The sequence below is a fragment of the Perca flavescens genome, chromosome 23 (genome assembly GCF_004354835.1).
Source record: "Perca flavescens isolate YP-PL-M2 chromosome 23, PFLA_1.0, whole genome shotgun sequence".
Taxonomy (NCBI): Eukaryota; Metazoa; Chordata; class Actinopteri; order Perciformes; family Percidae; genus Perca; species Perca flavescens.
Window position 1 is genome coordinate 10,610,440 of NC_041353.1, and position 13,979 is coordinate 10,624,418.

The 13,979-nt window shown below is 40.0% G+C and overlaps 1 protein-coding gene across 1 annotated transcript in view; it reads right to left on the minus strand.

Annotated features, from left to right (window-relative positions):
* Window positions 1–3,246: 3,246 nt before the first annotated feature.
* Window positions 3,247–13,979, minus strand: part of snd1 (staphylococcal nuclease and tudor domain containing 1) — a 179,150-nt gene continuing 168,417 nt past the window's right edge. Inside the window, exons 23-24 of the mRNA XM_028570226.1 lie at window positions 6,372–6,416; window positions 3,247–4,209 (exon numbers count right to left, since the gene is read on the minus strand). Of these exons, the coding sequence (XP_028426027.1) occupies window positions 4,144–4,209; window positions 6,372–6,416 (111 nt within the window). The 3' untranslated portion in view covers window positions 3,247–4,143. The remainder of the gene's footprint in view (window positions 4,210–6,371; window positions 6,417–13,979) is intronic.

The window sequence follows — 13,979 nt, forward strand, 5'->3', positions numbered from 1 at the left end:
TATGCAAAGTAGACACATTGTGATTTCATGTGTGTATAATTAGCTCTCCCCCACCCCCCAATGGAGTCTAGACGCTGGTGGACATGATGAAGAAAAGTTCTGGAAGATCGATGGGAAGAGTCTCGACCTGGGCGCTGGAATGATGAACTGGAGGCGAAGAGGGTGGAGGTGGGTCGTGACAATGCAATGAATGTTTTATTTCACTTTTTTCAACATACTATGTTTTTTTTCACTTTTTTCGACATACTATACTATGGCTTTTTTCGACATACTATACTATGGCTTTTTTATCACTTTTTTCTACATACTATACTATGGCTTTTTGATCATTTTATTCGACATACTATACTATGGCTTTATTATCACTATATTTGACATACTATACTATGACTTTTTTATCACTTTATTCAACATACTATCCTATGGCTTTTTATCACTTTTTTCGAAATACTATACTATGGCTTTATTACCAGTATGTTTGACATACTATACTATGGCTTTTTTGACATACTATACAATGGGTTTTTTCGACATACTATACTATGTCTTTTTTTTCACTTTTTTCGACATACTATACTATGGCTTTTTTTGACATACTATACTATGTCTTTTTTATCACTTTTTTCAACATACTATACTATGACTTGTTATCACTTTATTCAACATAATATACAATGGCTTTTTTCGACACACTGTACTATGGATTTTTTATCACTTTATTCGACATACTATACAATGGTTTTTTTCGACATACTATACTATGGCTTTTTTATCACTTTTTTCGACATACTATACTATGGCTTTTTGATCATTTTATTCAACATACTATACTATGGCTTTTTTGACATACTATACAATGGGTTTTTTCGACATACTATACTATGGCTTTTTTATTACTTTTTTCAACATACTATACTATGGCTTTTTTTGACATACTATACTATGTCTTTTTTTGACATACTATACTATGTCTTTTTTATCACTTTTTTCAACATACTATACTATGACTTGTTATCACTTTATTCAACATAATATACAATGGCTTTTTTCGACACACTGTACTATGGATTTTTTATCACTTCATTCGACATACTATACAATGGTTTTTTTCGACATACTATACTATGGCTTTTTTATCACTTTTTTCGACATACTATACTATGGCTTTTTGATCATTTTATTTTACATACTATACTATGGCTTTTTTTTCGACATACTATACTATGGCTTTTTACACTCTTATACTATTACTTTTTATGTCATATTGTACTATGTTGATGTTTTGTTGTTATTTTTCAAAGAGTCATATCATAGCATGTCATAAAAAATCATAGTATAGTATGCTGAAAAAAAAAAGATCATAAAAAAGTCAAATTATAGTATGTCAGAAAAAACATATTATAATATGCCAGAAGAAGTCCTAGTATAGTGTGTTGGAAAAAGTAGTAGTATTATATGCCATGCAAATATAGTAGTTAGATTCGGATATATTTGGACAGTGACACAATTTTCATAATTTTGGCCCTGTGCGCAGAATGGATTTGAAATGAAAACATCAAGATGAAATTGTATTGCAGACTTTCAGCTTTAATTTGAGGGTATTAACATCACAATTTGGAAATTGGAGTTAGGGTTTAGGAATTGCAAACATTTTCATACATAGTCCCCTCATTTCAAGGGACTTAAAGTAATTGGACAATTGAGTCAGAAGCAGTTTCATCCATCAGAGAGATAGCAGAAACATTAGGAATGGCCAAATCAACAGTTTGGTACATTCTGAGAAAAAAGAAACGCACCAGTGAGTTCAGCAATACAAAAAGGCACAGACGTCCACAGTAGTTGATGATCGCAGGATACTTTCCATGTCAAAGAAGAACCCCTTTGCAACATCTAGTGAAGTGAAGTAGGTGTATCATTATCCAAGTATACCATAAAGACAAGACTTCACCATAAGGTCATAAGCCTCAAGAATAGAAAAGCCAGATTAGAGTTTGCCAGAACACATCTAAAAAAGCCAGCCCAGTTCTGGAACAGCATTCTTTGGACTGAAGATCAACCTGTACCAGAATGATGGGAAGAGAAAAGTATGGAGAAGGCTTGGCACACCACATCATCTATAAAACAGGGCGGAGGCAGTGCAATGGCATGGGCATGCATGGCTTCCAGTGGCACTGGGTCAATAGTGTTTGTTGATGATATGACAGAAGATGGAAGCAGCCGCATGAATTCTGAAGTCTATAGGAACATTCTGTCGGTTCATATTCAGCCAAATTCAACAAAGTTGATTGGACGGCGCTTCACAGTACAGATGGACAATGACCCAAAACATGCTGCAAAAGCAACCCAGGAGTTTTTCAAGGCAAAGAAGTGGAATATTCTACAATGGCCGAGTCAATCACGATCGAGCATGCATTCCACTTGATTAAGACAAAACTTAAGGTAGAAAGACCTGCAAACAAACAGCTGAAGACAGCTGTAGTCAAGGCCTGGCAAAGCATCACAAAAGGAGGAAACCCAATGTTTGGTGATGTCTATGGGTTCCAGACTTCAGGCAGTCATTGCCTGCAAAAGATTCTCAAAAAAGTATTAAGAATGAACATTTTATTTATGATTATATTAATTTGTCCAATTACTTTAGGTCACTTGAAATAAGGGGACTTTGTATGAAAATGTGTGTAATTCCGAAAGTCTGCACTACAATTTCATATCAATGCTTTCTTTTCAAATCCATTTTGTTAGCGCACAGGCAACAAAATTATGAAAATTGTGTCACTTTCCCATCTATTTCCGAACCTAACTGTATGTCGAAACAAATTAAAAAGTGTGACTTGTCGACCTACTAGGACTTATTTTCAACATACTATGTTTTTTTATTACATTTCTACATCAAACTACTGTATACTATTGACTTGACAGTATGCCATAAAAATGTAATCAAAAAGTCATAGTATAGTGTTTTTACATAGTATAGTATTTCGAAAAAAAAGGGAACACTTACATACTGCCTTTAACATCACCTTCGGTTGATGCCTTTCAAGTTTTTGTATCTTGGCATTAAGATCACAAAAACATATTTCAGACTTGCACTTGTCGAAACAACCCCCTAAAAATATCCCAATGTAAATTCAACATTTTAAATTTTAAGTATATAGTTTTTTTATATAATAGTTGTACTAAAACCAAGTTTTGAGTAAAACTAAGTTGGTAATTGTACTACTAATTTAAAAAAATAAACAAAAAAAAACACTTTATTCAGCAGATTTTTAATAGAATGCAAAGGTCCATTATGTGGAAACAAATTCAAACACCGTTTCTGCTGTGGCATACAGAGACAAAGAAGAGACTGCTCAGAACAGGATCATAACCATTAGTAGTATGTAAACTTTACAGAAGGAAATAGAGAGATGATAAAATGCCACATGATGGCATCCATTTTTACTGGTCATAAAAGTGTGACATGGTTAATAAACGACAAAACACTCCCCACAAAAACATCCGCAAATGTCATCACACAGATATACATTAAAGACAAAAATAAACTCATCCTTTTTTGTCTGTGTGGCTCCACCTACAGTATTTCTCTAAAATAAATCAATTTACACTTTTCAACATATCCTCACATTTACATGAAATTCATTAAGGAAACATTTGTTTGCAAAAATCAAGCGTCTCCCCTGAACACCCAGTCACTTCCTGTACAGAGGAAAGCAATTGGACTAGAGCATCAGAGAGCTAAGAAAGGGATTGGCTGAAACACGTACGTAAGTATATATAATTATCATTCACACAGAAAGTCTGCTGAAAAGTTAACATGGCAAATAACACAGATTGGCAATAGTGCAGGCTGCTTGAGCTGGCAGTGGGCCATTTGGAAAATAAAGGATGAATAGAAAGTGATTCTTGCATGATTAATTTTTCTTTTAGCATTTCTAGCATGCTCTATTTGGAGCTACGGGGGCTAGCTGGAGAAAACAAAAAATATAAGCAGAAGAGAAGTCAGCACTGGAGGGATGAAATGTCAAATAAAAAAAGGAGATTGAGTCAATGCTTGTCGTTTAGTTTTTCGTCATCCGTCTTCTGTCCAATGTGTCACTTGCCGTCCATGGTGGTCTTTGGAATTGTGTTGATTGGATGGTGACTTTTTTAACGTCTGTAACCAAACTCATCAGCATCGTCCGCACGGAAGTCTCCGTAGCGCCAAATGTTGAGCTAAAAGTAAGACAGAGACAGATTTTATTGACCATAATAAAACAAATAACCATAAAATGCGGTTATGTCCCCAATTGCTTTGAATGTGGCTCCAATAACCTCTCTTGCCCATTACATGTTAAATGGTCAGGAGAAAAAAGGAGGGTGTGGGAGGGAGACAAAAAGCTACATTGCAATGTTGAAAGTAAGATCGCTGATTTCACAGCCCAGTGCGAAGGCCACTCTGCTGCATCATCATCACCACCATTTAATCCAACTCTTTGTGCTTGCCCATCCAAGCTGGAGGCCTATAGTGCCTCAAATACCAACCAGTCTATTACTTCTCCTATTCCATTACATTCACATCGCCTCATAAACCAGCACATGCGTTTCCCAGCTAAATGTCGCCTTTACTACAATGCGATTGGCAAAGTGTGTGTGTAGTTTGGAGAACCATCCAGTATGGTATTAATTATTTAAATGTGATAGAAATTGTGCTGTGTGTGTGTGTGTGTGTGTGTGTGTGTGTGTGTGTGTGTGTGTGTGTGTGTGTGTGTGTGTGTGTGTGTGTGTGTGTGTGTGTTCATTAGGGCTCTGTGTCTGTGTGGGATGTTTCTTTTTTGGCTCTCCGAAGCCTGCTCGCTTAGCTGTTAATGCTGTGATTCATAGCTAATTAGCGACTGTGCTAATTAGCACTAGTTATTAGGATGAATGAATGAAGCCATTTGTACGTAGTGCCATTTCCCTGTCTCTCACTTCACTACCTTTTTTCCCTCCTCCCTGACACACTAAAAACATGGTAGACTAAAACTCAAATTGTGATTAGAGCCAATTCCTCCTCTGACTGGCTCATTGTCCGAGCATGCGGCATAACGATGGGATAACTAAAAGAGCACAGGAGGATCGCCTTCCTTGAGGATTTTGAGCCATCATGCTCAACATTTAAATGAGTAAAAACAGAATAGGATCCAAGCGCTATCTATGCAAGCACAAGGGGGTTCTTGTGAAAGCCACTTTGGATCTGGACAACACTTTCCTGTCAAAGTCTAAATATAAAAACCAAAAGCGATCCGGCCTTTGCCAACAGGGCTCCGACACTTTGGACATACAGCACCTGAGGAGCTCCTGCTATGAGACCTCTATTATTTCTTAAATAGGGTAATGCTGCTGGTATTCTGTTTTTGTTATTGTCAAATTATCCCATGAAACGACCAAAAACATGAATACGTTAGTCCATGTTTCAGTCATTTGACTTCTGACATCTGTGGCACTCAGCAGGACACTGTAGTTTAGAGCATTTATTGGGGACTATCTACAGTGGCGGATTTGTATTTACGGCAGCAGGATGGTGATCAACACACTTAATGACACGTTCATTTAACATTATGAAGGAACATTTCACCCGTGGCAAAGGTGTGGCTTGTTGATGTGTTTGTACCAGTGGAGCTACAGCATATGAAACAACAAGAGAAACACAGTTATTACTTGATAGTAAGATCAATTCACTGTTGGTTTAGTTTTTTTTTTTCATGGGATTTTTTTGACAATAAGAAAAATATAAAATATAACCAGATCATAATCATTTAAACATACATGTGGTTTTGTACAATGAAAAAAAAATCTTTATGACTTCCATCATTACATTCTTTAATGCACTTTTAAATTCCTGATGCTCATTTTCCATTATCTTGCTGCCAGTTTCACTTTGACTGGTCAGGCTCAAATAAAGGAATTTCTACTGGAAAGTGTTGTGTCAAAGCTCTGTGAAATGACTTATTTTAACACTGAAGCCCTGTGTGTTATGGGTTGCCTTCTATACACTCCTTTTCCCCTTCTTTCTTTCTACCCCAACTGCACACATCCCCCACCCCCATTTTCACAGTATGGACCTGCACAGACTGTGGGCAGCAATCCATGTGGGACAACGGTCACTGCCAAATGTAATGTGTCGCATCTTGAATGAGAGAGAGAGAAAAGCAGCAAAGAGAAAAGAGACTCTCTCTCTGGTAGTTGGTGTAGAAAAGTGATTAGTGTTGCAATGTAGTCTTGTTTTGGCAACATTAGATTTCTCACTAAGGCAGACAAACCACAATTATTAGGAGGAGGCGGCGACAGGGAAGCTGATATGAAGACAGAGGGAAAGACAATGAGATGAGTCATGGGGTTCGGATGAAGTAACTTACCCTGGCACTCTTGGCAGATTCTTGACTGTTCAGGTACTCTGTCACCTAGGGCAGAAAGAGAAGAATCATTAGCATAGCACATCACTGCGTCACAGGTAGGATTTTAAAGGATTAAGGTGAATCCATGCATCCTTTCACACTGCTCTGACCCTGGAGACATCTTTTTGAGAAGGGCACTCACAGCAATACTGGATGTAAGGAACACAGTGTTCTCTGAAGATCAACAGGATCAAGATAACACGCAGACGCAGAGTGGGTATGCCACTGCAGCGGACGCGGAACGTACAAACATGAAGGAGCGCTTCATGCTATAACTCACACTAGCAAAGCCACTGGAGATGAGAGGCTCTCATACCCTCTTGTGCCTGCTAGCCTCAGGCCCAAACACTCCCCTGGTTTGTAGCAGAAATTTATAATCAAGTGCATTCACAAGACACCTTAAGGGAGCTACTAGCTAAAAAGGGGGCGAGCCCCAAGTTCTACCTGTGTTTCATGTAGAAAAAAATCAGAGCTCCATTGTATAGTAGTACACAGGCATGTTAGAAGAGTTTTCCATAGAAAAGTACAGTTATAGTATTTCTGATGTTTGCCAACAATACTATCCTGTATTTAAGTGAGACTGTAACTTTTGAAAGAACAAAATGACACACTCTTCCTCTTACAAATGAAAAGTTGATTTCACAAGCAATAAAACACTAGTCTGCCTATCACCAGACCGAGCTCAATCTTTTAAGACTGAACATTAGTCTGGGGAATCTGCTCTGTATTTTCTGTATTTTTCTGTTTTCTTTCATAGTTCAAATGACTCTGTACGCAATTGGATAGTCCTTCAACCAATCAGACCGACGATCCGGGTGACGTAGCAGCGGCATCAACGGGTTGCTGCGGTTGCTGCGCTGAGGTGGCCGTCATGTTGAATGTAAACAAAAAGCTGCTTGGTTGCTTCTCTATCGTCATCGTGTTAAACCCGCCAATAGCGCGCCAGGTGGATAAGCCAGTTTGTGATTGGTCCCCGCAAATTTGTAACGGAAGCAGGATAGAAAGATGTACAGGTTTCCAGCCTGAGCTGCAGGGCGAAATCAAATCGCCGGCAGATCGTGCTGGGTTTACCCAGTCTAATAAAACACAACTTTGCCCGATATATTCTGCTGTTACATTCCTGTATGGTATAGGGATGTAATTAATCTACAGATTGCTTTCTCGAAGGTAACACCTTCAAATAGCTTGTTCTTTCCCACTCACCCAAACACGATCAATCCACGGTTATATAAAAATAAGAAAAGCAGCAGGGGTGCCTGAATAGCTGACCTGGTAGAGCGTGCGCCCCATGTACAGAGGGTTTAGTCCTTGACGCAGTGGCTGCAGATTCAATTCCGCCCTGCGGCCCTTTGCTGCATGTCTTTCCCTCTCTCTACCCTTTCATGTCTAAGCTGTTCTATCAAATAAAGGCCTAAATTGCCCCCCAAAAATAAAAAAACATAGAAAAGCAGCAAATCACCACATTTGGGAAGCTAGTACCAGAGTGTTTTTTGCATTTGAATATTCAGTATGGATGAAGAAGATTTGTGTTATGTGACAGGTTAGGCTTTTTTTAATTTTATTTATTATTACTTTATCAATCTGTCAGATAGCAGAATAGTTGGCCATTAATTTGTAACAAGTGATTTTATTCCATAAAGCATTTCAGTCTAAACGTTCTCTTCATTAAGTTCTTTATAAAGAAATGTATAAAATAAACAAGGAATGAGTGCAGGCGTTTTTAATTCATATTCAAGCTGTGCAGCCCCCAGACACACCTGTCACATGTATATAAATGTGATACACACACATCCAAGTTTTTATTTATAATGACCGGCAGCACTGTAGGAGCATAACATTATCTAATATTTGTTCAATATAAATGCATTTGCAAAAGAACTGGAAGTATGTGATATGGACTAACCGAATACAGAGGGGATACAAAAAAAAAAAAACGGGTGAAGAAAGAGGAGGAAGCCAATGTGCAGCCTTGAGCATATTGACCGCTTCTGCTAGAACAGCCATTTAGCCTCATTGAATGAACCAGTGATGAGGGCGGGGGGGGGGTAAGTAAGACTTGTGCAGCAAATACTTGTGAATTTGAGGTATAGTTTGCTGCATTCTGATTAGCGGGACAAAGGTTTAGGGAAATATACACAAGAAAACAATTTAAAGAAATAAAACAAACTGCTCAACTCACTTGAAAGAAGGGGCCCGGAAAGACGAGTCAGTGTGTTCTTGTAATGGATTCAATTATGCACCACGTTTTGTAGATTTGTTATAATAGCAGATGAGCTAGCTTTCTCACACATGCACACATGCACACACACACACACACACACACACACACACACACACACACACACACAAGGATGCCAGATGTTAAAACTGTCGAGTGTGGATGGGGCTCTGGAGTTTAATTGCTTAGCTAGCTCGTGCACATAGGTTGATTTGATAGCTACACTGCACATGGCACCACCAAGATAACAGACCTGCCGCTGGATCGCACAGCCAACGCTGTCTAAGGGAGTGCACGTATGAAAGTGCAATTGCTGCACAAGTCATCCATCAAAGCCAACTAAAGGAGAGATTTTTTGGAAGGCGTTGGGATATGGCATCTTGGTCCCATCAGGCAGATGTCACCATATGGAAGACCCAGCCGACGCTATTTCACTGACACAAAAGGCCAGCGATGCCATTTGGGCTTTGGAGGGGAGCTATGAGTGCCTATAGCGGTTTTAGCAGTCTTTCCTAGTGCTGCATTTGGAAAGCTAGGAATGATGTGGAAGAGTGTTTCAGATCTGCCAAAATGGATCTAGCAATATTTGAACAGAAAAGAGAAAAATGGCTATGAATATAAACTCCAGCTCAACTTTAAAAAGGAAAGATATATATGCAATCTTGAATTTTGCACAGCTGAGAGTCAGCATCCAAAATATTCTGTGAAAGATGTTTAGTCAAGAGCACTACAGCACAATATGCACAAATGATATGCTGCCATATTGGCACTACCGCGGTGAGCCTCTTTGTACACTGATCGGGAGGGTGCCTTTCCTGGCTCGCCCTCATCTTTCACTGTTATGCTCACTTCAGCTCAGTGTAACACAACAGCCAATCAAGTTGCAGCTGAACACCGATGATGACTGCCTTCGGATTCTGAACAGCCCCAAGTATCCTGTCCCGGATCCTTCTTTCACAGCCTTTCTATTGGCTCCAGTAGGGAGGCATAATAGTTCATTAAGAAGCAACACTCATGGAGAGGACTTAAAAAAGGCAAAGGAGAGGAAAGTTTTATCGTCATGGTAAACAAGTGTGACGTTAAACACGGGTAGGATAGAAAGGATTAATGATGTGGAAGATTGTCAGAAAAAAAAATAAAAAATTATGTTCCAGCAAAGCAAAGGTGAGAGGCCAACAAGGAAGAAGCTTAAAGCTGATTATGTCTTCCAGGTGAGGAGGCAAATATGAAACAACGAAAAGAGGACAATAAATGTGGGGATAAGGAAAAGAAAACGCATTTGGAAGGTGTTTGGGTGGAAGAAGGCAGCGGGTGACCGCGTGCTTGTCTGGATGACCCTACAGAGCTCCCATATGCCAGACAGATGCCATGTTTGGTGAGCAGTGGCCATCGACGCTGGCAGTAGCAGAGAATATGCTGTTCAGCTGAGGAGGATGCTGCGTGTGGGAGTGTCCTTGAATGTGTGTGATTCAAAATGCACCAAAACAACTTTCAGAAAGTTTAGCCGATTACAGAAGTCAATTTATTATAATTTCACGGCAACAGTTCACGTTTGAGTGAATTTATCACAGCCTTCTGAGACAAGAAAACTATCTGATACTCCACGCGCATTTGGGAAAAACGATTATTTACAACTGCTGTCAGTCAATTTTTAATGCATGCAGGTAACTTTCTAGTTGCCGACTTGGTCAGAGACTTTGCGTAAGTGTGATGCTTTTCATAAGACGAACGACAGGTGGTGTGGGTCTGGTGTTTTGGCACTTGTCAGTGTGTCTGCCTGACTGTGAATCAGTCTGCCTGAGAGTGAAAGCGAGACAGTGTTTTTCCCGGCGCTGGGATGCCCACATGGTGTTCTGGTAAGCATGTTATGAAAGTGATAGTTCTGAGCGCACGCTAACATGGCAGCTTTCTGACAGGTTGGGTGCGTCTGGTGCGCGAGGTGAGCTGCCTCTTTTTTTTTTTTTTTTTTTTTGGGAGAAGAATTCATAGCACATGGAAATGCTAAGTGAAACCAGACTTAAATGGAGTACATAAAGCAAGTGACTAATCAAAGTTGCAGCATCGGGTGTGCTCTCTGCTGAGATGGGATGTCAGGCGATGTAAAAGCCACCTGAGTGGAAAGGGAACAATGAGGCTTGTCCTCCACGCATGTTGAGCTTTTCTCATTAACAGCAATGACGGCCAGACACAATGCCTTCCAGATAGGAGCAGTCAAACACCAACCACAAAAACAAAAACTGCCACTCACTCCCTTTTCTCATTGTTTCTTTGATGCTGCACTGCTCTTGTTTCTTTCACCTGCTTTCTCAATCCTCATTACATCTCATTTCATTCTCCCTAAGTCTGCCATCTCTCTTTGACTCCACTGAAAGCAGAAAACTCTGCACAAGACAGGTCATCGTCAGCGCATTTGCTGGAACATAACAGCTTTTATGTCTTTGCACTATAACTTGCACGGTTTCAAGTTGAGTGTACTTGGCTGGGCTGTGGATTCTAGTCCTAAGAGATGTCTCCCATTCAACCTGCCAGTGCATGAATACTGCATGGCAAGCAGAGAGTAGGCCAGGGTTTTGGGAAAGTCTCTTCAGACTTTATATTGTACAAGTGGTTTGATAGCGAAAGGCTTGTCACATAACCACCACAGTTAACCAGGGAGATAAGCCTTGTGCGTGCGTGAGACACAGACAAGGGAAGGTCAGTGTGTTTGAGTAAATGTAGGATAAAAAGATTACCATTGACGCTGCTTAATTTCACAGTTTTACTTTACAATGTTTTTTTTGTATTACTTGTATAATCATCTTTCTATTTTCTATTGCTTGAAAAAATTGCAGGTGGACATAAATCTGAGTTCAAATCAGTTTACATTAGACTGTTTACTTCATAAGAATCTTTTATTAGAAATGTATTTAACAAAATCTCTCTCTCTATGTCATCATGTCTATGACACTCAGACATGATGTACATTAAAGGCTCATCTTTTTCATAAATATACACAGTATAGATGAGCCTTTAATGTACATCATGTCTGTGAGTGTAATTGTCCCTATCTGGGGTAGACTGGGAATACGCCATGTTGCATGCTGGTCCCCTCCAGCATGGCAGTTGGGAGAAGATCGGGCGCTTTGGCGGGAACGTAGCATGGCAAGCCAACCAGCATGGGGGTTCATAGAGATAAGGAAAACACACAAATGTAAAACACGCGCGCACAACAAATGCAAGGTCTAACAACAGATATCACAAAGAACATTCTCCAATGCTCTTCCAGGAGCAATGGAAAGCAAACAAGTCTTGCTTATAATCAACTGTTTAACAGTTAACCAACAATAAGAATTTTTACCTATAAATAAAGAATACTGATTAATAATCACTTAAACAGTTAAAAACAATATTACAGAAAAAGAAGAAAAAAAAAAATTCTAAATCTGAACAACGTTGTGCCTCCACTCCCTTCCTGGCAATCCTGCACCCACCCTGAGGGTGTGTGGGAGGGAGGATATAGTGTGTGTGTGTGTGTGTGTGTGTGTGTGTGTGTGTGTGTGTGTGTGTGTGTGTGTGTGTGTGTGTGTGTGTGTGTGTGTGTGTGTGTGTTTGTGTTTGTGTGTGTGTGTGTGTATCTGCAGAAGCCATTTGGGAAGTGGCGCGTCTCAGCTAAGACATGTCAAAAGGGCCCTCAGAGCAGTGGCATCAGGGGAAGCAACTGCCTGTGCAAGTGAGTGTGTATGTGAATGTGTGTGTGCAGTCAATAACAGCAGAGGAGAAAATGTCCATTAAAAGGCCTCTTCTCCTCTCTCTACTTGTAAATTAGGTATTGAGCCGTTGGTGGGGAGCGGTCATGCTGTCACACACCCATGAAGCTCTGTGTGTGTGTGTGTGTGTGTGTGTGTTTATATGTGCCCTGCTGTGTTTCTTTGGGATGAGGTGGGGGGTAATTGATGGGCTGTGACAGGCACTGGGGTTGAACAGGGAGGGCAGCGGCCTGAACGTTAGTCAATTGGTGGTCCGGATACGGCTAAAAGCCATTTATAGATGACACGGTGAAGAATTTGGGGTGGAGGCATCCACCGTGGGGGTGCTTACTGGCTTACTCAGAAACATAATCTCTCTCCTCCCCCTCCATCTCTACATTTCAAATAAATAGTTAAAAGTGAGTGTATGTTGGAACTCAAGAGGGACCCCCACACATGTACTATGTCTGTCCTCCCTGTTTGGGGACAGCTCAACAGCAGCTCTACTACATGAACCCTTGTTTGCCCATGAGGCCTTCTTTTGTTACAGTGAACCCACTGTATAGAAACACCAACATTCCCATGATGCTTATCACCAGTGTCCAAACCAGTGCCTAAACAGCACGGCAGCGACAGACTGCATCACATGAGCCACCTTACTGTAGGGTATGTGGACCAAACAGCACAATTGCTCTTTGATAAATGGAAGAGCCCATCCCTGGAGGCATCCTGTGTATGTGTGAGCCTCCGACCTGATTTCCTGTATGGATTTCCCACATGCAGCTGTAGGTGTGACTACTCTTCTAAGCGCACCATTTCATCTTCATCAGTTTCAACCCCTATTAACACAATTACTGTGGAATGCAAACGCGGTACTATTATCTACACTTGGGACTCTAACTACAATCTGTAAGAAAACTACACTACCCTTGAGGCAGTTTATGTAAAAGCTAGATAAATAAATAAAATACCTGCATCTTATGTGAGCTTCAAGGCTGCCCTTCCTGCCACTCAAAAGGTACTTAAAAGTCCTCTGCTCAAACATTCATCAATGAAAAGCGAGGCCTAAGTGTGAATACAGCTACAATACAGAGAAGATGCAAGGAAAAAACATTTCCCAAGGGGCTGCTGGGTAATTAAAAATTCCAGCACTCTAATCTGCAGCTTTCACTCTTAGGGAGTCACCTTACAGCTGTTTTCCCCATAGTATGCCTTCTGCTGACACACACAACTCTAACATTTTAATAAAGATCTTAAGCATGTCTTTGGAAACATTTTTCTAAGGTGTGCGAATGCTACTTCGATATCTTTAATTCTTGATTAGGGAAGATAATGGAACCAGGCCTAGGTCGATACAGCAGGCCTCGTCGCTGTTGGTGATTGATAATAATTGCGATGGCGAGGGAGTGACAGACAGTGTTGGGAACGTTACTTTAAAAAAGTAATTAGTTATAGTTACTCACTACTTGTTCAAAAAAGTAACTGAGTTAGTAACTGAATTACTCTATAATAAAAGTAACTCGTTACCAGGGAAAGTAACTATTTGTGTTACTTTAAAAAAATAAAGTTGCTATATGTCAAAGAATTTGGATTTTTTTTAGCAGTTTTCACAAGTCAGTTGATAGT